Here is a 24,309-nt window from a genome sequence, read left to right as displayed (position 1 = left end):
AAACAATATGGATATCATTAAAGTATCAAACTTGAAAGAGCCTTCCAAAGAGACAAAGGGCGAGAGAATTAAGAGGACTTCCCATCTCACTGATCGTCTCAATCATGTTTTTCTCCCTGCCTCTATGGAAATAGGATTGATTGTCGTATTTATTCGTCTAAGAGGTTTTCTCCTGCATGGATCATGCATAGACACATTCTCCTCACCTGCCAGCCAAGCATTTCTTTAAATGTCACGCACTCTTCTCAAATTCACATATGTCTGAAAACACATCATGCCCACTGCCAGCAAAACCCTGTACCCACCCACACAGGGTCTAAAATGCGGCAGAGATTTTTCGAGTTTGAATTATGTAACTGATTGCCAATGAACATCTAAAAAGTAGACAATTTCAGTGAATTAGTGGTCATACTTTTTTTTAATAAAAACAACAAAAAAAATAAACTTTTAGTTTTTTGTTCACAGTTTTAGTTTTCTGTCTAGGGTGTCATTTTTGTTTAGTCGATTCAAAGCTACTATAGTATGTCCTAATGATTTTATTACACACGCCCTTATTTCCATATTCAGTTAGATCTAAAAAATGCAATACTTAATTTATTACACAAATCGCATTACAACAGCTACGCTAAGCACCGATATAACCACCAATCTGACAGTGTGCGAGTTAAACTTCACACAAAGGGATACAGTAACAAGTAATATTACCCTTCTAACTCCGAGTTCCCACAGACGTCAACAAGACAACGCAGTGACCAGAATTTATTCATTCACGTGAGGCGAAGATCTACTGCAGCAGGAGGTGGAACATCTCAATGCGAAAGAAGCAGGAGGATCGGTGTAGAGAGATGAAATTGCGAGAGTATATTCAACTACAAGGAAATCCTGGGCCAATCAGTAATATGCACTCTGCTACTGCAGGTTTGATGGGTGGACACATTATATACAAACGAAGGATTTATCAATTGTGGCTTTGTATAGATGTTGCATGTAGCATATTTTTATACATATTTATTTATATGTATATGACATTAGACTGGCCCAATAGTAAGAGTGATTCGATAATTATGAAATGTATATCTCTGCTGCTGTGACCACAGAATAAGCCAGCATGCTTTATCATTTCAGGCTGGTGTGATTTAGCTTTAGCAGAATGTAGTTAATACCTTGGGTGGGGAGTGCTGGTGTTTTCCGGGTCCCTGGGGCTGCTGGGCTCTCAGGGCACGGGGGATGAACTCGGGAGCAAGTGGGTTCAGCACGTAGGTTTTCTTCAGCTCCAGAGCCTCCAGCTGGGCCTTGATCTGCTCAAATGTGATTCCATGCAGACTGCCGTTATCGTGGCAGATGGAGATGAACGTTTCCCAGAACTTTCTGCACAAGGCCAGAGAGATGTGTACAGTGAGTAGGATGGTCCACAGTCACAGCTGTGCTTGCTGGATACAGAACATTATTCTAAAACTTCAGCTATTTATAGTAGCTAATCAGAACACAAATATACAATCAATTTTTATTTATTTATTTATTTATTTTTTAAGCCTGAAGCCATGCTGCTATGACGAATTTTGCTCTCAGGAGGGGATCAAATCTGTTTAACTGGGACAAAACAACATTTTAGCTCTGCAACTAACTAGTACACATAAGCAGCACACAAGCTGACATGTTACTTTCGGTGACTTTCACCAAGAATCCGAGCTGCAAATGTGAGAAGGTGTGTGTGAGAACTAGAAATATAAAAAGACTGAGGAAATATGCCTTCATTATTAAAGAAGCATTTAAAACAAGCCAAAAAAAGTGAAACCCAACAGAGGACAACAAAAGAACAACAAAATCCTTGCATCATTTTCAAGCGTGGTGTTTGTGAAACCCAGCATGTGGAGCATTCAGTCAAGAAAGTGTCAGCAACAGACTGTAACAAAGCAAGCCGAGTGCTCCACATCCAAATCCCGCAATGCCTTTAATGAAACAAAAATCACAGGAGACTAAAATATTAAAGTCAATAAACTAATCAAAGAAGAAAGCAAAAAAAAAAAAAAAAAAAAAAAAAAAAAAAAAGGAAATCTATAGCTTGCCTGTCTCATGACAAAAAAAAATTTGCAAAAAAACCCCAAACAAACATACACTCAAACTAAGTGCTTATAAACATTAAGCATCACCCAAATAGCATCTTTTGCTTATAGCGCAGGGTGGTGGATTTCTAAAAATGTGTGATAATTTGGGGGAAAAAGAATAGTTGTAATTGATTACGCTAATGCAAGGAATGAGAAACGTTTGCGTCACGGTCTAGACGGCATCTAGATGTGCATCTCCTCGGTGCACATTAAAGCCGTTTTGGAGAGCAGACTCATTAATGCCAGGTCAAGTAAAAAAAAAACAAAAAAAAACTCTCAGACAAGTATGATTCTATGTGTGTGTCTGTCTGTCTAATGGAGCCAACTGATTTCAAATGAAAGCAGGTAATGCATACTTAAAAAGAGTACCGAGAAGTTGCTAAATGGTGTCATGCACTAATCTGCATATTCATAACTCTAATCTGCATATCAAAACAGTGATATTGTCTGGAAAGACAACTGAAATATATTAGTTCAGCAGAGGTCCATGATAACAGAAATAAATAAAAGATAATATTAAATGTAAGTATTTAGCTTAAAAAGCTTTTTTTTTTTTTTCGATTCTTGATTCAGTTCTTATATTACTTGGACAATGCTAGTGAATAATGATTCAAAATAATCTTATCAAAATCAATTATTTACACTTCTTAATTCTTCTCTATTATGATACAAAAATGTTTAGTGTTTTGTCACTGATGCAAGGCCAGGACTACACTATGTTGTCATAAAAACTGAATCAGGGTAATTTTCTGGTCTTCCCTTGTTAATGCTTAACACATTGGTTTTCTTCTGGCCCTTCTTGTATCCATGGACCTTCCACAGTCAGCACACAGATTCAAATAGGATAATAATTATATCTCAAATCATCAATAGATATTCAACACTGCAACATGATATAAAATAATCATGGATCCCCAGGATATCCTTCAAGGTCCCCTGGAGATCCCTGGATCCCATTCTGAGAACCACTGGTGTAGATAATCTGTTTTTTAAAGCATGCTGAATTCCTGCTAGATTACTGACACGCCAATGCTGTGTGATAAACAGAGTACGGAGTACAACATTGGCTCAGAGCAGTGTCTCCTCCTACCACAACATGTGAGCAGAAACAGATTGATTTAATTGCTGGGCCCTTCGGCTTGACATTTCCTGTAGCCGGGCTCCAGTAAATGGCTGACGTGAGGCAGTCACCATAGCGACAGTGGAGCTGCAGCTAGGGAGGATAGGGATTGGGGAGCAGGGGCTGATGGGCAGTGCCCTCCAGAAGCACTTATTGACTCGCACTCAACTCAAGTTGGTCCTCTGCTGAGAGACACAAATCAAAGTAGTCAATTGATAATGGTGTCCCTTTCCATTAAACAACTAAGCCAGTCTTGTTTCTCAGTTTGAACAAGACTACGGATACGCACACACGCAAATACAAATCAGCAGCAAGTGCAGTAGCTTCACACTATCTCCCACCCACACACCCAGGAAAAAGTGCCAAGTGCATTTGCATTTTCCACACCATCCCCTGGCACTAAAGGGCACAGCATGAAGCTGGAGTGTGCCAGGCGGACTGAAAGCTGGGACTTTCTCTGGGGAAGCTGTGAGCGCCTGGCTATCTTCAGACTAGCACACGGTGCAGGATGATGCCAGATACACAACGTTTATAAAAAAAAAAAAAAAAAAACAACTACAGCTCCTCTCAGAGCTCCACCAGCTGTAGCTCCATTGCTGGCCTGCCCAATTAACAAACCAAATCAATTGCTATTAACAAATTACAACCAACAGGACACTAATTAAAATGGCAATTCCGGTTTTAGAAATCAGGTCTTTGAGAGAAAGCTGTAGCTACTGCACTACATTTAGTAGGCATGTCTGCTGCATCGCAATTATGTCACATCATGACTTCCAAGAAGGAGATCACTAATTGCTTTTCATAAAGACACTTGGGATACATCAGTACTGATACCGGAATCGACTGTTGGTCGAATAACATGCATATTTGCTCATAAAAATACTCTGGAAAAGGCATTCAATTAGACAAGTAATGCTTTTTGATGTAAGCCTAGTGTATGCTGCCACACTAAAGAACACATGACACATAATGCCAGTAATCAACTAACCACTAATGACCAAAAAAAAAAAAAAAAAAAAAAACATTCAGACTTTAAATTGTGCGTCATGAAAAAAATAATGGAGAGAAGTGACAGGGTCTTCCTACATCATGTTTTAGTGTAGAGCAATAAAGCAAGCATGAAGAGAAACCATCACATGCCTCCACATCCGCAAACACTGACACACTTCCGCCTGTCAGGGTCTACAGATTGTTCGCGAGTCAAGGTAATTCAGCGCACCGTGTACTAATTTCTAATGCCCACACACTCACTCATATTTCTCTTCATTCTTAGGTGCAGCTCCGACTTCCTGTTTAAACACCACAACATCAGACAATAATTTCAGCTCAAGAATTTAGCTGAAAGCGGACACAGAAACCAACACAAACAGAATAAATGTTCACATTCAAAACATTGATTAATACTGTGCTATTAACTTTAGCAATGATAAGTACATGGAATCATGAGATTCATCCATCCTGACACAAGATGGTTCAAAATCTTCACACAACACACTGACCCCGGATACCCCCAAGCCATCGTTATTTATTTAACTCAATCAACCGACGCAAACAGGCTTTTAAATATTAACCCTCATTAATAAACTGGTCCACTGACTGACACTATCACCAGTTTCATCGATTATGTTCGAATAGTGTGCCGTTACCTGCAACGGCCCACCGAGCAAAGAGCTATGGGGTCTCCGACCACAGCCACCAAGGACTGGGCCCGTGTGATGGCAGTGTTCAGAAGTTTGTAGTTGGATAGGAAGCCGTAGTCCAGGTCCTCGGTGGAGTCTTCTACCAGCTGTTCCTTCCTCTTGATGGCCGTCTGCTTGTGCTTACAGGTGTGCCGAGTACGAACGGTGCTGAGGAACAGCACACGGAACTGCTTACCTACAGGAACAAGGTGCAATTTAATGTACAATAAGACTGATGAACTACAAAAAAAGAATGGCTGTGTGTAAATATAATCATTAGGTAACCTTTATTGTGTTATGATTTTAAAGAATATAGCTTGACAACAGCCTCCAAAATACGTTACACAATATCAAATTTAGAGGTACAGAACAGCGTTTGTGCAAACAGTTTTAAACCTTACAGCACACAACAGGTCCTAATGGCAAGTGTACTGCAAACAAACAAAATCCGCTGAAATTGAAAGTGTTTCGAAGAGGCTGATGCTCTTTATCATACAAATGGAACAGTTGCGTCAGAGACCGCTTTGGTTACAAAGCTCCGAGACGTGCGCGTGATTGAGTTTGATTTGGGACTTCGTTACCACAGGACAAAGGGAAGGATTATTTCACATTAATCACTACGGGGAATGAGCACCTGAGGACCTGCACTCTTTCAAAAGGCAATTTCACTGAAATTGCCCAGGTAGTCAAACATCTCATCAATTATGCACAAACTAATCTAGTGCTTCAACCATCACTGCTCCTGCCAGCGTGATGAAACTCGCAGTGCTTAGGGGGCTTTCGGTCACTCGGTTCTCCCTCTCAGCCATCTCCCTTGGCGACTCTTTACACTCTGGTCTAGAATTAGCCGATTGTTTGAGTCAACGTTCATTCATTTCTCTACAAATGTCAAACGAAGTGCAACCAGCGACGCGGAACACTTCAACAAACACGAGGCATTATAAACGGGTTCAACAATATCATTTGCACCATATTTTAATCACTGTTTACTGGCATGGGCTTTGAACTATGAACTATTCTGAATTGCTTTGCAGGGTAATACATTGTGAGGCACAACTTTTATTTATTTATTTTAAGGCTTAGTTCTAATTTACACACAGGCAGTGTCCTGGAACAGCTCTGTTTTTTGTTCCATTGGCAGAAAAATTACCACATGCAGAAAGAATAGTGGCGATATAGGTACAGGGGTCATATCGGGGTAAAACAGGAAACACATGGTCCAAAGTTAAAGCCACACTGCAGGTTTATACACCCACAGGGAATAACATTATGACAAAAAACACTGATTATCTCTTCATCATGGCACCTGTTAGTGGGTGGGGTATAGAGGTTATACTTTGAGGACAAATGAACATTTTGTCCTCAAAGTTGATGTGTTTGAAACAGGAAAAATGGGCAAGCGTAAGGATTTGAGCGAGTTTGACGAGGGCCAAATTGTGATGACTAGATGACTGGGTCAGGGCATCTCCAAAACCTGCAGCTCTTGTGGGCTGTTCCTAGTCTGCAGTGGACCAAGGAAGGAACAGCAGTACACCTGCTGAAGTTGTTAACGCTGTTAATGCTTAAAGGGTCAGGACTGTTTTGGCAGCAAAAGTGGGACAAATACAATATTATACAATAAAAGGCAGGTGGCCATAATGTTATGCCTGGTCAGTGTATATAGTAGCTAAACTAACCTATGACCTAATACAACAGTTATTAGTCAGATGCAAAAAGCAATAATCACACGCATCACCAAGGTTGTCTAGGGATAGTTACTATAAACAAAGATTTATTATCACTGTAAAATTCATAATCATTCTAATTCCACACAATTGGTCCTGGGGCCTAATTTTTCATCTTTCCTCGCTGCATGCAGCTTCTCGTTATCCATCCATTTTTCAACAACTGAAGCTGTTCAGGTCAAAATTAAATTCCAAAAGGAACATGTTTTTCACAAGATTCACATTTTTGTGACTTTGTGTTTTACTACAGTTGAATAAACGTTATTATCCTATCGAGACATAACTATTACAATCCTATTGTTGTTCTGTTATTTCTCTGTTGTAGAGGGGTTGTCTGAGTCTGTGCTATGGCTAGCACGCATTATCTGATTGGCTCCTGCAGGCTGATTGCTGCTGTCTCTTGAACTGTATTTTCTTTTCTTTATTTGAGTTAGGTAAGGTAGAGGTTATACAACTTCTTGTTGCTCCAATTGATTTTGTCCATGCCAGTCCTTTCATTTTGTGCTTCTTCCCTAGACAGGGCGTAATAAAATGAAGCTCAAACCCAGATGTCAGATGTGTGTTCGTTTTCCACACTTACCCTGAACATTAAGCACTCGCTCCACACTGACGTCAGACATGCGTTTTTTGCGAAGCTCGGCTCGTATGCGAAACACCTGGTCTGCGTAGGGGGACACCACACCAATGCTGCCTTCGTCCAGCTTTCCCCATGCTACCGGCCACTTCTTTCTCATTTCCTCAACGCGCTCGACGATCTCAAACACCTGCAAACACAAGCACTTTTACTGAACATATCTGCTTTCACAGCTTGGTCTAACAAAAAAAAAAAACAGCACTTAAGGTAAATGATACCAATGCTATAAAGTAATTATGTACAGTTTTAACCACTGTCATTATACAACTGTTCTAAAGTATTCGTTACCAGACAAGGAAGTACAGTGTAATGTGTCAAATGCACTGGAATGCTACCTCAGCATTGTTGTAATAAGCCGTGCTGTTCTTCTCCTGCACGTCCTCCCCACGAGCCGTGAAGAAGGTCAGAGGATAAAAGTCCTTATGTTGGGGCTGCTTGCCGCTGGCCATCAGCTTGCCCTCGTAGAACAGATCCGATGTGTAGCTGCAGCCGCCAGGAGCAAACTACAGAGTCAGCACTGATTGCTTCAAAAAGGTCACTCAACAGGCTCAGCTCTTCCTCCACTTTACTATACACTTAACTGAAATCTTGATACTTTTCCTACCAGCCTGTTATTGACATTATGTAATGTTTTACAAATGTTATAAAAAAATATAAGCAATCAATCATACAAGAACATGTGATAAATGATCATTGTAAACCACTAATATTAAATAAAAGGGGAAAATAATTTACTTGCAATGATGCAAAAAGTAATGTTTCATACTGGATCTTCAATCAAAAGTCAAAGAATATATAAAACATTCCCGAAAAACAAACTAAAATATATTCCATTAATTTCATACCTTATGCTTTGTTTAAATTCCTTATTAAATCTGCTGTAGCACAATGTATGCAGATTTTATGATAAACGATTCATTACAACCAGATGCTATGCAAATTCTTTCTACAGAAGACACTCAAGTTAACATTCAAGCACCTAAGCAGATCAAGGACAGTTTGAACACTCATTCTTTCCCAGACCTTAGAAAAACCCCTGAAAGTTTCATCATTCCTTCAGCTCTGCGCATTAACTCCCCTGCTACGTCATTCCCAGCACACATTACTCGTTCAAACAGTATAAATAATGTGTTCAGTGTAACGTTCACTAGAACAAAGGTTGTGTGAGATGGTGTGCATGACAGATAATGATAGCTCACAGACTGAAATTTCATGTTCAAGTTGTGTACAATCTTTCCCCACACGCCATTGAGGTTTATTTTTTTCCACATCTCTCTCCGCAGGAAAAGCGATGCGAAAAAGTTCACACCTACTTGATGATTGCCTCATGGGAGCGGTAGTTTTCACACAGCAGGATCCTGCAGGGGTACTCTGAGGGATAGTGCTCGTACAGCCGATCCAGCAGGGACACGTGTAGGTTTCTCTCCCGTGCAAACTCACTGTACACGAACGGACTGAGCTGCAGGGACGCGAGCACAAGACACAATCATCAAAAGGATCAACTAATGGAGCCTAGTAACCTTTACCACCATTGCGTACTTCTAATTGTGCGCTATAAAACCATTTATATACACACACTCACACACATATATATAAATAACAAAGCCATGGGTATGCCTAATGCTATAATTATTGAAGAATAGCATGTCAAATATTAATTTATAGTTATAGTCTATGTGAAGGAACTAATATGAAATATGTTATGTTCCTGTTATTACGTGGTGAATAAGAGTAATAAAGATCCAATCCTCCACCAGCCTCCAAATAAAAAATGTAACTTTTGAGTGCATACAATGGAGACTTCTTCCATTAATAGTAAGCATCAATGTTAATATAAACTGTGAAACATGCTTTAAGAAAATAAAAAAAATAAAAAAATAAAATATTTGGTAGACCCACAGAACCATATGCTATAATGTCTAACCAGCTACTCATTACTATAAGTACCCACTGACAGTCAAATACATGTACAATGATACCTGCAATATTCTCAAAAACCTAAAAAGCAAGACATTTAACTCGCTATATGCATTGCACTCCATGTAAAACCCAAATTCAGTAACACACAGTCATTTTTGCTGGCACAAGACCCAGCAGTAATCCCACTCTCCACATGGTCAATATCATTTATAAAGAAACCACACAGACATGTAAAAGGCGAGAGCTAAATAATTAAAGCCGGGGAATGTGAAGGAGGAAAGCTTTTGGTCTAAAGGGCAGTCCATTAGAAGCCTGTTTGCTGTCCAGAGTTTGTCTGTAGGGACAAATAGTTCCTGTTTCTTCTGTGCCACTCTGGTACTAATAGTAAAAGACGGATCAGATAAGAAGAGAGCTCAGTCACTCTGGCAATTAAAATGGAAAAATATGGGAAAATGACCCCCCCTGTTAGACAATAGCCAGTCATGAGTAAACTACTTGATGTTAACACAATGTAAGACTTGTGATATAATGTAACACAATGATACTAATCAATCTCTCATTCACAAGCTGCCCACCACATTATACAAGAAATGTGTTATGCCATAAAAATGAAAGCCAGGGAATGTGTCTGGAAACCTTTTTTCCTCTACCATAAAGTCTAGGGTTATATCATACTTTCTCTCCTGAATGCCTGCTGCTTCTGTCTGTCACCATGCAGCCACTTAGACACATAGAACTAATTCTTATAGGATTATCAGGGAAACATACAGTAGCTCAGGAGAATTATATTAGTTATTTTTCTCTCAAGGAAAATTAGCGGCAAATTGGCAGGTTTAAGCTAACTGTAATTTGACAATAATGCAATGAACGACTCCTTACCCCGAGAGTGAACAGAAAAGCATCTCGCAATATTTCAAACTTTGTCATGGATGCGAAAAAGACCACTCATATTATCCAAGTGTCCTTGTACTACTGCTTGTTGTCAAGTAGTTGTAGTTTTTCATGATTTAAAGACATGCGTGAGCACACAAATTCCCATTAATACTAACTCGACACCACCACACAGCACAGATTACTAAATTCCTTTACAGGATGGGTAGAAAGACTCACAGCAGCCCAGGATTTTTATATTATTACCAGAATATATTGATAAAAAAAAATCACAAGCATTGTATTTTTTTATATTTTAAGAAGCTTCTTTTAAATAAATAACTCCTATTCATTAAAATTTTGTATAAAGAATAGGTAACAAACAAAACCTGGTTCCCTAGCAACGCAAAACTTGCTTACTTTGGCACTCAACTCAACACCTGCTCTCAGTATTCCACCTAAAATTCCAACTCGAATGTAAACATGGCTTCCTTTAACCAAGAGGAAAGCAGGAGGTTTCTCTGTTACATTTCTGACATGCTGTACTGCTTTAAACCTGACACAAAAGCGCCATGCTGGAACTAATAAGTAAAAGAAATAGATGTGTTAACACTTAAGAACAACTCAATGAATAAATGGCGTGACAACTTATGCCAACTACAACAAGGGCAAGAGATCAGTCACTTTATAAAGAACAACAACAACTGGCTTTAGAGTTTTTAAGTGAACAACACAGGTCATGGTGATGGTGGCATTTGAGATCTAGTGCAGCACAAAAAAAATTTAATTCTAATAATAAAGTGTATGTAACTAATGAGTGTTCAGGAGGGTCAAGCTGATCTCGTACCTGCATATGGTCTCCAGCAAGAACGATGCGTGTGCTCTTATTAGCCAGTGCCAACGGCATAATGGTTTCACACTCCATTGCCTGGGCCGCCTCATCCAACAATATGTGAGAGAAGAGCCCTTTAGACACAGACACAGACACACACACACACACACACACACACACACACACACACACACACACAGACACACAGACACACAGACACACAGACACACACAGAGAATAAACACACATTTTATCTGTGGTCCACACCTGAGCACATACACTCAAATCTACAGGCACGTTTTTTTTTTCTTTAGCTGGTATTAATGGGTTCAGCATAAAAAGAGTAAGTGAACGCATGTGCATCTTTATTGTAAATGACTAACAAGTATCAATATATGATTAAGGCAGAGGCTATCAGAAACACATGAGAACCATTAAAGAACCAGATGATTCTTACTGGTTACTTTATTAGTACCACCTGTACACATGACATTTTCCAACCTGCACAACATGTCAAGCTTAGAGGCGGATGAGCTACAATAGCAAAAGACCAGATCGTAATCCACACTGGATTGGTGAAGCCTGGAAAGCTGATATGACAATTGTTCCTAATAAAGTGGACATTAAGTATACTTTAAAAGGGGCACAGTCATCAGTTGGCTACATTACATGAACATAACTGATCACAACGTTTTGTGGGACATCATTTAGGTATGAATAGAACATATGCCACACCTTAGCAAGTGGATCAGTGTGTAATAAATGATAATACTGCACATTTTCAGTATACAAACAACTAGAATGTCAATGTGTCATGGTAATATTAATTAATTACATGCTGTGGCAAAATGATTGGCCCAACACTGCCAGCCAATGGAAATGAACACTGGGTGTATGGAATGTGGTGTATGTCAATATTACATGCTGTTACAAAATCAGATACTTGGATTGTGTAGGCTGTCAGTGTCAGGAAAGGTGGCATCAAACAAACAACAACACTGTATCGATGTTGCCCATTGCTTTGCTGTCAAGGCATCTGTCTGCTTCAAATGTTTAAGTGAAGCTCCAGTAAGTGCATTTGAAATTAAGCATCACGATTCAAATTCACACCTTAACTTGGCGTGCTTCTGGTCCAGCGATCCAAGTGTGGTGTTAATCTGTTTTTCCAATACATAACAGCATGTATTGCAAACAGCACGTAATACCGGGAAAATGCTGTACAGTATTTAGTTGTGTAAACACCTTTGGAATTTTCTGGTTTAATGCATCATGCTATAATCATCCGGTCCTTATCAGGTGTACAAAAACTGAAATGGAGAAACCGTGTGTAAAAAAAAAGTACACCCTTACTGCTTCCATAGGAATTAAGTGCCCTTGATGAACTGATCATCAGTAAGTACATGGCATGCATTGTTCATCTAAGGTTGCATTTACAAAATTCTAAGACCTGCTAAGGTTTACTTTTATTTTCGCGTGACTGTACACGATGTTCGCCTTCTTCCTGGCCCTGTAGTCAGTACCTTACACTGCAAGCATCTCCGACATTGACATGAAGACACAGCTAGTAGATTTCACACCACAGTGATTTTACCACCTTAAACACCTTTAACAAAACTCCAGGGCTTGTTTGTCATGTTGCTGCAGCAGTACTGACTGTTACCGAATGGTAAAACAGCAGAGGAAAGAAAAAAGCAAACGTGGGAAGAGGGGATTAAAAAAAAAAACGAAAAAGGAGAAGAGATGACAGTGGGAGCTAATGATGCTGAGCGTGTTAGACAGGCAAGCTGGGTCTCTTAGCAACAGATGACCCTGCAAGCAGACACATACACGGCAGAAATTAGCTTCTCATAATAAAGTGTTACAGACCCCAACACTCCTTGGGAGAGGGATTTTTTTTTCAGCTGGAGGGGGAGTTCCACATCATGCTGTGTGGGGTATTGTTTAAAAAATGTCTTTATTACGGGTTTAGACTTGATAATGTAAGCTAGTTTCAGTAGGGGGTTTTCAGCTACAGCAAGCTCTCAGGAGAGAATGCAAAAGAGAGTGAGAGAAGGAAAGAGAGATGAGAATGGACGAAAGAGCAAAAGAGTAGAAAAACAAAAGACTCTGTAGTTACATCATGATTGCAAGTTGGAGTACAACATTTTCCAAACACACTCAAATCAAAAATATTTGTATTTGAGTCCTCGACAGAGATCTTCATTTAAATGTTACCATGAATGTGAAATGAGTGCACACATGCACACTCACCTGGTTCCAGATCAAGCTGACAGAGGTACTGGGAGGTACTGAGCGTCACCACTACAACACGGTGGCGCTCTACGTCCTGCCGAGTGGGCATCTGGAAGGTGAGGTAAGCTCCAGAGATCAGGCAATACTGCTGCACCAATGGGTGCACTGTTCTTACCCAGCGGTTCCTAAAGTAAACCCTACACACACACACACACACACACACACACACACACACACACACACACACACACACACACACACACACACACACACACACACACACACAGAGTTTAATATTAATACAACTTCTAGATTCAGACTCCTACCTTTATAACAAAGAAACATATGTGCAATAAAAAACTGCCCCATGCTACCACACTTAAATCAACAAATGCTCCATGAATGGACATGTAGTGATGTAGTATGTATATTCCCAATAAACATCAATCTTTCCATATATCTTGTGTTTCCAGTCATGTCTGGGCCTAAGAATCCAGCTAAAATCACCAGGCTCAGAAATCGGGAGTTAAATGTCATTTTACAGTGCTAGCAACAAAAGGATGACAGTTAACAGAGAACATGCAATATTCAAAGAAAAAAACCCCCAAGTGAGAAAACTTAAATTTTTATGGCACTTTGCAGATGCCCTTATCCATTGCGACTTACATTCTTCTCACTCACCTCAGCCAAGTTGCAGATTAAGGGCCTTGGTGGTGCTGAAATTCCAAAAAGCTACCGTTTTCACCTCCAAATGGGCACCATCTCAGTGTCAAATAATGAGTGGTATGTGCCGTTTATATGCAGTTCAGTAATGCTCGTATACTAAACAATTTAAGGATGTTATCAGTGCATTTACTAAAATGAAATGAGGAGGAGGATATGCCCAGGTGTGAAGTGAGTGATCATTGCTCAACAGTGGTATTTAAGGTGGTATTTACTGTCATAAGTCATTACAAGACATTGGGGGAACAAACAAAAATACAAATAAAAACACACACATGCCCAAGGTGCTACTTAGGTGTTACACACTGCCCCTGGTGGTTAAAATGGATTGAAGCACAATATGTGTTCATTAAAATGTCATCAAACTAATTCAAATGATGGAACTCGGGTGTATCAGGGTTTCAGCCGGTTTACAAAGTCAAATGTAAGTCTTTTTAAGATATTTTTAAGACCATTAAGAATGAAATGTAAGAGCTAGATCACCACATCAAAAACACACTACAATACATTGTTAGCAACTCACCTTAAAGTCCTAAATTAATTTTTTTTTTCAAGCCAAATATCGCTAAACTGGCACTTCACCATAGCCGAAAAATAAAATCCGTTTTACGTCTGTAGTACAATCCAAGAGAGATTTGCCCCAATAAAGAAAGCTGATTGGCTGTTGCATGTTGGTCTCATTTGTAGTTGTAATACAGCGAGTTATATTTGGATTAGCGAAAGAAAAACTGAAATGCCACAAAAAGAAAGAAAAAAATTCTAAAGGGTTGGGGGAGCATTTAATCAAGCAATAAAGGTAATGTTACATGGACATTGGACGTTTTATTTTAGACTTTTTAGACCCAACAGAAACCCTGTATATGTGACAGTAATGTAATAGTGCCTACACAGTCTTGTACTTGTTGTTCAGATTGTGTTATTAAGTGTACAGATTAATTGCGCTGCTTTAATTATGTGGTAAAACGTACACTATGTTTTGACTTGGTTGTAAAATGATGTGCCAATTAAACGTCTCAATCTCATTTGAAATCCATCAGTTGCTTGAAGAAAATGATGGACCAACAACATAACTTCTGTTGATGTGTAAAAAAAAGTCAGTAATGAGGCAGATTCATTAGATTGTACAAGACTGACACTTCTTTTATAGCAATAGTGTCTGTGTGTGTGCATGCATGCCAGAAAGTTTTGGTTGAGTATTATTAGCCAATTATTTCTTTATGGTATACAAAGATGATGAGACTAGCAAGGTTGTACAAAAAAATAAGTTCATTAAAACAGAGTTGTTCCGTGATCCAAACATTAAACCAAAGATTTTGATGTCCCAGTTATAAATATGTAAACCAACAGCACCACTTAATATGTTTTTTTAAATTAAGCCTTTTTTGGGCTCTGGTTGTTACCTGAGAGGTCGTGCATGTGGATTGCCTGCCTCCACATATGGATGAAGGTAGTCCTTTATGTACAGATCTGCTGCGCTGTTTGAATGGGTGCAGATGAGGACCCTGTGAAACGATTATTAAGAAAAAACTAAAATAAACATCTACAAATCTGCATACAAGTTTTGCAATTGCTACGAATGAGTCGAACAACAGATCCAGAAATCAAACTAGTTGAAACATTACCCCTTGAGAATTTTAGTTAAATAGTAAAATAAGCCACTGAGCAGGGATGAGATGTGTGTGTGTAAAAAAACAAATACGCACCTTGTGTCAGGCTGTTTGAGGATGTGTTTCACTGCCTGAGCCAATGTGAAGGTTTTGCCTGTGCCGTAAGGTCCAATGATTAGCACCGGAGGGAGATTGATTGACAATGGAGTGGTGATGGCCAAAATCGCCTCCTTCTGCTTGGCATTCAAGCGAGGGTCCAACTGCTCATCCCACTGCCTGTGTGAAGTGGCACTAATGTTTAGACATGTTTATGTACTTGCTTTGCTTGTAAAAGCATGTTTATGGTGACTTGACCATAACCATTTTACACTTGGCCCAAACGTTTGCAGTTGTAATAACCGCCACTCTTTTGCAACAAAGTTTAGAATGTGGCTATGGAGACGTGCCCATTACTCCGCAACAGCACATATGATAAATGTTCTGGTGTCCACAAACTTTCGCCCATTTATTGAATTTAAACATGTGGCTTTTAAGCATTAATGTGTTTGTGCGTGTAAATACAAAAACAAACAAAAATCCAGCATTTACCTGTTGGGGCTCCAGGGGATTATGGGCGTTAGACCGATGTCAGGAAAAAGGATGCTGTTGTCACGGAGGCGGTCTAGGGCATAGTGCATCTCGCACAGTGGAAGCCTGTTGAGCTGAAATTGCAGCTCCACCTAGCAGATAACAGAGGAACTTAAAATAAACGTTTACAGACTAAGCCTCAGTGTTTGGTAATGTATTGTCTGTTTTGACTGGGGAATACAGAAAAGCCATCATATGTTAAAAAAAGCTACTTTTAAACATGGTCTGCTTGTTGAGCAAAACTGGCAAACAACCCAGACACAGGTTAGCAAGCAAAACTTCACAAAAACCTGATGATCCACAAATGAGCCTTTTTAAATTACAGCAGACAGCTATGAAGGATTTCACGGGGATTCCACAAGACAAAAGCACTCATCTCTCCAGCTTTGACAGATGCTTCATTACAGAAGAGGATGTGTGAGAAGGGGAAAAGGCTGTAACAAATTGGATCTTCATGCTGCCTTTAGTAAGAAAGCATGTGTAATTTAAACATAAGCCCGGGATTTAGAGGAAGACCTTTGACAAAAAGGCTCTGGGATTCTGCCATCACAATTCAATTACACCTTTAATTTACACCAGCTGTTTAAAAGCTGGCTTACTTAAAAAAAAAAAAAAAAAAAAAAAAAAGAAAAACAAAAAAAGTGGATTATTCGCAATCGGATCCATGTCAGTATATACAATGGCAGAAATGTGTCGTGAGTTTTAACTAGATGAGAAATCAAGTTGTTCTCATGAGTATTATAAAAAAAAAAAAAAAAGGAAAAAAAAATGCAGTGTGAAGTGGTGGTGTTATTAAACAAACTTGGCTCACGTGAAATTTAAAACCCCACCTGCAGCTCCCTGTCAGGCATCAGATTGAGTTCCTCACAGCAGTCCTTGCAGATGCGCAGGAAGATGTAGTCCTTAGTCTTTTCCTCTATCAAGGCCTCGTAGACTCGCTCCCTAGCATTGGCAGGCTGGCCATGACCTGCCCGATCCCGGCTCACAGGCAATAGCAGCACCGAGTTTACCTTTGTCATCACAAGCCGTCCTGCCAGTGTGTCCTCAGACAGTGTCTCTGTTAGTTTGAATCGGGCGAACAGTTGGCCATTTTGGGCGTAATTGGCACCACCAGAAATTCCTGTCAGCATGAAGCTGGAGACCAGCTGCAGGTTTACCTTGATGTTGAACCTGGGAGGACAAAATGGTTTTTAATTTCAATCCCCACAAACAAGAAAAATGCTCAAAGCATTTTTTTTAGTAACTGTAGCTATTATTATTGTTTTTTAACATCCTACCATCCTAGTAAACCTGTAACATCAGATGCATACGTTATCACTTTTAAAAGTGCTAAAGTCTACATATCACTATCTGAAGACTAATATAAATGTGCTAGAGCTCATATTTTCCTCTAATTACGTAAGCTTAACTGCTTTACTTAATTAGTACCACAGGCAATCCGGGAACATAATAAACAGCAGGATTTATTACAAAAAAATGTTTCAAGTGTGACCTCTAGTGGTTAGAGACAACAAATTAGTACATAAGAAATCAGTAACTTTGTTGAAGAAACTATTAAAATGCAGGCCTGCAATTAAGGGTACTCACTTGCTAACTTCTTTGTACTGTGCAATCTCCTCGATGTAGAGCAGGTCATGCAGGCGGGACTGGTAGTTCTCACGTGTGAGACTCTTGTCCAGCACGGACTGGGTGAAAAGCTGGTCAGCAGACAGTGGGATCTGATAGCGGCTGAGCAGACTGCGCTCCAGGTCCATGTTCTCATTAGGAACGAACTCCACGATGGTCTTGCAGGATGAGTCCCAGCGCTTTGCAGTTATCAAGAGTTGCTGACGTGCCTGCATCAAATGCTCCATATCTGCAAAGGATTCAAGGCCAAAAGAATGAGAAGTAGTAAAGGGAGGTTTTCTGGTCCAATTAAGACTTACATTTTTAAGAAATAAATTTTTCTATGGTGCGTAGTCCTTTTCGTTGTTGTTGTAATTCCCTGTCATTTCACTACAGTTCACACTATGATTCGTTTTATTATTTTATAATCATTACGGAAAGCCGCATACTGTGTTGCCATCCAAATTTTGGGAAAATTGTTTAACCGTTGTGTCCTATAACCCACCGAAAGCAAATTAGAACATTATCTAGAACTTAGAATTAAAATTAAGTTATACAAAATTATGGAGACCACATTTTTTGCCTATACTCAATAGGGCCAAGTCTTTTGTGTGTGTATGAGGATTTGAAGTTAATTGAGATCATGAAGGTTAAAAAAAATTCAGAACCTCACCTTCAATAGACGCCGCATCCACCATCACTCTCTGCATCAGCACAGGTTCAGAGCCGAAATCGAAGACTACGGTCTGGCGGAAAGTGCCAAAGATCTCGGTTCTAAACACCACCTCCACATTGTAGAGGCAGTGATCCATGCCATTCTGCAGGAGTCCAACGCCAGTCCACTCCTGACAGCCGCCCTCACACACCTCCTGGGGCACTTGGGTGGAGGCGTCACCTGCCGACACGGCTGTGACGGAGAAGTGCGGTCGGTTGGCATCGTAGAGCAGCGCGATGCGGTGTAACATGCGGGCAGGCTGGACGTGAAAAATGACCAAGAAGAGATCGGCACATATAGAGCATAAGGGCCATATAAAAAATGAGACTAAAAGATATACAGGACGGGAAAATATCCACACTCAAAATGTTTCTAGGATTATAAATAAATATTTACTTGCTTGATTCTGGGTTAGCTAATATTTTTATAGTGCGCTATTATAGGAGTGAGAGCAGGACCAAAATATAGCAAAGTATTCTCTCAGACATGACCATTTTAACCATCCTGTTCTTTGCTAAATAGTCAGCTTGAGTTGATTTAAAAAATCATTTAAAGTGTTTGATTACTTATATCAGCTTCATAAGACGGTCACTCTAAACACAGTCAGTCATGAGGGGAAAAAAAAAGTGTTCCTACCTTACAATAAAGTGAGAATGTCCAGGAATGGGATGATTTCTTGGTGTTGACAGTAACTGAAAGATCTGAGTTATGTTCCACAGTAACTCCTTCTACACAGTCATTAAGCTGCACAGACATCAAAGAGGGATACAAAAAATAAATAAAACACTAAAACCACAACAGGTGGTTTTTAAATACAGATGATAAAGGAAGGCAAGTTAAACATCAAAAATGTGCCAATTCTCTAATCCACAACCATAAATGCAATATTTCATACCCCCATTAAATGAGAAAGGTTGTTTTAATCTGTTCTGATCATTAGATTTCTGCTACAGGCTGACCAGTAGCCTAAAGAGGCTTTTAATCTGGCTCTCCAGGTACTTCATCGCAGACCAGGAACTATTAGGATGGAGTCGGCTGTATATAAAGTTATATATTGAAAGTTACATAAGAAATAACTAAAGGATGATTTTACTTCTTCAAAGCCACAAAAAACGAGTCAAGGCAAATTTTTGGTCAAAATTCCTATTCAGCAACTATGCTCAACACGACATTTAAAGAAAGGGTAAGTCTTAAGTCAAGAAGAATTTGCCTTGAAATTATTATTTTTGGAAGGTATATTTGGAAATCAGCACATGGCCCACCAAATAAACATCACACCTCCTAATCATATCTGCATTTGGATGTTTAAAACAGCTTATTTGCTCAACCTAGATATTCGATTATATTCGATTATCCCTATATCAGGACCTTTCACCTCGAGAACCTCCGAATATGTTTCACATCTAGAACCTGGCTCAGTTTCTAAACTTTGCAATCACTAAACTATGGACAAACTAAACACCATACCACTTTCTCTGGTGTAAGGGAGTTGATCCACTTCTCAATGAGGGCCTCGGTGTAGTTCTCAGTGTAATGCTTCCCATCTTGCTGCTGCTTCAGACGTATGAGTCTGGAGGCATAGCGCTGCTGCCACTCGGTCAGCTCCTCCTGAGAGTGGGCCGAGGTGCACTGTGCACCATACCGACAGAGACCCTGCTCTAGAAACCTGCACAGAACCACAAGGTTATAGTAACACACTCGCATCTGACAACACAGACAGAACATCACCATTACAACAGTTGTTGTAAAATGCATTTAAAGAATCATGCGTGAATAAAACTCAGCTCTACTAACCTGTATAGAACACTGTGATTCTAACACTCAGGCAAAGAAACTTGTACAGAGGAGCATGAGTGACAAACCATGTACTTGATTTAAAGTAGAGATACAGTGGATAAAAGTACAAAAGTATTTCCCTTCATATGTACATAAGTATCCAAATTACTATGATTTCTTATAGCTATAATGTCAAATTGTAAAATTATTATAATTGTACAATTAGACATTATATATTTATATATTATATACATACATACATATACACACACACACAGCGTTTCCAAGAAAATAAAGCCCTATCTCGAAAATAAGCCCTAGTTAAGATCTTCAGCCAGCATTTTCGTCAGTAACACCCAATGATGAATTATAGAACATTAATATTATTATAATCATTATTATAGTAATATACATATTATTATATTAGTATATTTTAGTACATATTAGTATATTTATTCACTACTGGTAATATAAATTATAATTACTGTAAGTATTTGTAAATACCCAAGCGGGTGCCGATTGTAAACAGCTTGGTAAACAGATGACCAATCAGGGCACAGGTTGCATAATTTTTGTACCGTACATAAATAAATGTACCTATAGACTGCTGTACATGAAAATATAAGGGTCCTACCCTACCGTGTCTTTTGGGGCAAAAACTTATATAAGACCCAGTCTTATTCTCATACCGTGTTTCCCCTGGGCCAGAAAAAAATAGCGATTAACGACAGCAGACAACAATTTGGAGTCGCAGGTGAGCAGAGTCTGGGTTTCAAGCTCCCGCTGTGCAGACTTTCCTGTCCCACGTCTCCAAATCGCAGGCCGCTGTTCTCTCGGCGTTTCTTTTCTTATTTAAAGCCACTGGACATCCTCGATGACTTAAAACTTCACTCACTACACTATTAATAAAATTATACATCTAATAGTAATAACTATTATTCCCACTCAAATGAAAAGGAAAATTTTTTTTGCAAAATGTAGTTGAGTATAAAGTAAGATATTTGACTTTAAAATGTAGTGAAGTTAAAGCAAACATTTCCCCAAAACGGAAATACATGAGTAAAGTATATACGTAATAAAAAGTACTTAAGTACAGTAACGAATTACATTTACTTTGTTACTGTCCACCATTGGATTAAATACTGATTTATAGGGGTCTTAAGATTCACATATTCGCATCGGTGCATCATAAAAGTTTACGATGTGATTTATTGATTTAAAATGTTTTTTTTTATATATATATTTATATGTAGGGAGTGAAATTCAAGGTGATAAATGAAGTACTACAATCTTAAATAAAATCTAAAGATAATACTATGAGAACAGTGATTTGAAATCTCGGGAGAGAACTGTCTGAGCAAATGTAGAGAGAGAGTCAGATGCCAATGCACGAGTTTCACCGCCTGATGTTTATGAGTTTTGTGATTTTCCGAGCTCCTGTGGTTGTTCTAACTGCAGTGGTGATAAACCGGGTAAGAACACGGAAGCTAGAGTACAACACCACGTACGCACATTTATATTTATATTTATATATATATATATATATATATATATATATATATATATATATATATATATATATATATATATATATATATATATATATATACACATACATATATATACATATATATATACATACTTGATTTGTTGTCTGTCTGAACCAAAGTAATAAAAGTGAACTATCTGTAGCGCATTGAATTGGATAACATCATATTTTTTCCACTGCATCAGATTGCATTGAATCACATTGTGTTGAATCAAATTCGAAATCAGATCGCACTGTATCGTAATAGGGGTGAATCATATTTGATCACAACGGTACCTGCCTTAACGGTACGTTGGCTATGCATGGAATCGCAACGGCCTCAGGTATAGAGATGGTCAACAATTGCTGTATGTAGAGATGCTCTAAAACTACATCTTTTAAAAAAAAATCTACTAAATTAAGTAATTAATAATATTCTTATTAATAAATTTAAATTCAACATAAAATGTCATAAAAAACTATTCCCTATAAGTTTTTTGGTTTATCGTGCTATCCGCAAGAGAAAGGGAAAATCAGCCAAACTAATTAGTTATGTGGCAAATGCAATTCCGCGATAAACCAGGGGAGGCGCGAGATTCGAACCGCGGTAAAGCAGGGGATTACTGCAGCTCCTTGCCAAGGCCTGGGTTTGATTCCTGAGCAAGGAACCATGGCCATGAAAGGGTTGTACAAGCTAGTTCACTGCCAATCCCAAGCCCAAAAAAGATAAGAGGGCTGCTTTAGAAAGGGCACGCTGTACCAAATCAAATATGCAATCCAGTGATCTGCTTTGATAAACCCTAATGGGAGCAGCTGAAGGAAGAAAACAGCAGCAATTTCAATAAATAAATATTTGTGAAAACAGCATCATAGTAAATGTACAGAAATGCAAACAATAATTATCGCAATCCAAATAAAAGAAAGGTCATCTCCAATTCTAGTGTCAACAGTGATAATCCTACCTTTTACATAACGTGTATTCCTCGCTGCTAGTGACCCCACGAGGAGGAGGCCGAAACTGCCAACCTTCTTGAACATCTGTTTCCAAATCCAGGCAAACAGAGAGAGCAAGAGGGAAAAAAAGGGAACAGAAAGAGTTAGTTGTTGAAATGCATCAGCTACCCATGACATGAGACTGTATCTACATATGAGGCCTTGAATTGGTTGTGAAACCGATGTGGTCATTTGAAGGAAATTTACCCTCTTCTGTTGCTCCTGGCTGCTCAGTCACCATTTTACTGCTCACAGCCTGCCAAACATGCAAACATTATATTTTGATAATTGTGTTTCTGATGAGGGTCACTGATTATAACTCTGAGTAAAAGTATCTCTACTCTACTTAAATTTGAAAGCTTGAAGGTGTGTAGTCAGAAACGTGTCTAGACATGCCAAAGACTAACCACAAATACAGAGCAAAAAACCCCAGTCTTACCTCCATTTCAGACAGCAGAAACTTCAGTCTCGTCATATCCTTTGCCATGATTCCATTCTTTAACACAGCAGAGTTATGAGTGTTCATTTTTTAAAATGTTTTCATTCATTCAGCTCAGTGAAGGATACTAAATATTGCGCTAATAAAACAAGTTTAGAAGACATCGCCACTCTTCTATACATCGATTAAAACTCAAAGCACTTCAAAAATATATAAGATGGTGGATTCACTTACCAGTGGTTCTCCATACAGGGCTTTAGAAAGAATGGTAAAGACTTCCTGTAGACTTCCATCCAGCAACATTTTCTGCAGCCCAACCCTGAAACTTCCCTCGCCTTTACCCAGCTCATCAGCCAGCACTGCATGAACGTGTAAGAAAAACTTGGTTACCTGTAGCCATTCACACTCTTTTACGCTCAGAATTTTGACATGCTTTTAAAAAAACCCCAGAAATTTCACTTACCATGCTTACAATCTTCATCAGCTTGATCATACTCCTTCTGCAGTAAAAAGGGAGAAGCAGATGTTACAAGTCAGGTGACATTTGAGTGACTATAAGGATGAAATCCCTTTACTGTCCAGTAGCATTAAGATGGCTTAGAGCCATGTCCAACTGACATCGACATAACGTTTTTTTTTATAGGCGTGTGTCCTGGACACTGACATCTGACAATCCAGATCGCTGCAAAAGCAACAACCGATTGATTCAACAACCATAATTTGACCATTTACTATAACTGTTTATTGATTATTTTTTAGGATGGTCATGAATTTTTCTCTGCTCTGGAAGCAAGAACAGTTGCTTCCAATTGGTTATTGGTATTAATAAGTGTGGAACCCCCAAAGTAAAGACTGAGCCTGTGTGAGGGATATCTGCAAAGGGATATCTGCAATCATGGACAACTGAAGTGCAAATTATTTGTCCTCCAAGTTAATTTCCTTAGAATCTGTGCACTATTTGGAAAAGGAAACTGCATGGATTATCATAGCCATCAGAGAAAACGGGTATGAGGAGACGCATGGTGTTTATGCTTATACATGAGTTACACATTTCAGATCTGTGTATAGAACAAGGCATGAACTGCGTAAAAAGCATATTGATCATGTATGTAGTGTTTGTGACACTCTAATAGCTTTCTGAGTCTGTTCAGGAAATACTGTTTTGTTAGCTAATGTATAT

General features: G+C 39.0%; 1 protein-coding gene across 1 annotated transcript in view; it reads right to left on the bottom strand.

Moving 5' to 3' along the window:
- helz (helicase with zinc finger) overlaps window positions 1-24,309 on the bottom strand; it is a 41,935-nt gene that overhangs the window by 11,519 nt on the left and 6,107 nt on the right. Inside the window, exons 3-22 of the mRNA XM_046865784.1 lie at window positions 23,593-23,629; window positions 23,364-23,488; window positions 23,130-23,186; window positions 22,898-22,946; window positions 22,660-22,735; window positions 19,861-20,059; window positions 19,030-19,137; window positions 18,352-18,652; window positions 17,661-17,928; window positions 16,904-17,243; window positions 16,035-16,165; window positions 15,543-15,722; window positions 15,240-15,341; window positions 13,135-13,313; window positions 10,900-11,018; window positions 8,576-8,721; window positions 7,598-7,745; window positions 7,209-7,392; window positions 4,872-5,100; window positions 1,164-1,368 (exon numbers count right to left, since the gene is read on the bottom strand). Coding sequence (XP_046721740.1) covers window positions 1,164-1,368; window positions 4,872-5,100; window positions 7,209-7,392; window positions 7,598-7,745; window positions 8,576-8,721; window positions 10,900-11,018; window positions 13,135-13,313; window positions 15,240-15,341; window positions 15,543-15,722; window positions 16,035-16,165; window positions 16,904-17,243; window positions 17,661-17,928; window positions 18,352-18,652; window positions 19,030-19,137; window positions 19,861-20,059; window positions 22,660-22,735; window positions 22,898-22,946; window positions 23,130-23,186; window positions 23,364-23,488; window positions 23,593-23,629 — 3,183 coding nt within the window. The remainder of the gene's footprint in view (window positions 1-1,163; window positions 1,369-4,871; window positions 5,101-7,208; window positions 7,393-7,597; window positions 7,746-8,575; window positions 8,722-10,899; window positions 11,019-13,134; window positions 13,314-15,239; window positions 15,342-15,542; window positions 15,723-16,034; window positions 16,166-16,903; window positions 17,244-17,660; window positions 17,929-18,351; window positions 18,653-19,029; window positions 19,138-19,860; window positions 20,060-22,659; window positions 22,736-22,897; window positions 22,947-23,129; window positions 23,187-23,363; window positions 23,489-23,592; window positions 23,630-24,309) is intronic.

Source organism: Silurus meridionalis, chromosome 14 (genome assembly GCF_014805685.1).
Source record: "Silurus meridionalis isolate SWU-2019-XX chromosome 14, ASM1480568v1, whole genome shotgun sequence".
In the NCBI taxonomy this organism is placed as follows: Eukaryota; Metazoa; Chordata; class Actinopteri; order Siluriformes; family Siluridae; genus Silurus; species Silurus meridionalis.
The sequence above is the reverse complement of the archived record's forward strand: the minus strand, read 5'-3'. Positions and strand labels throughout refer to the sequence as shown.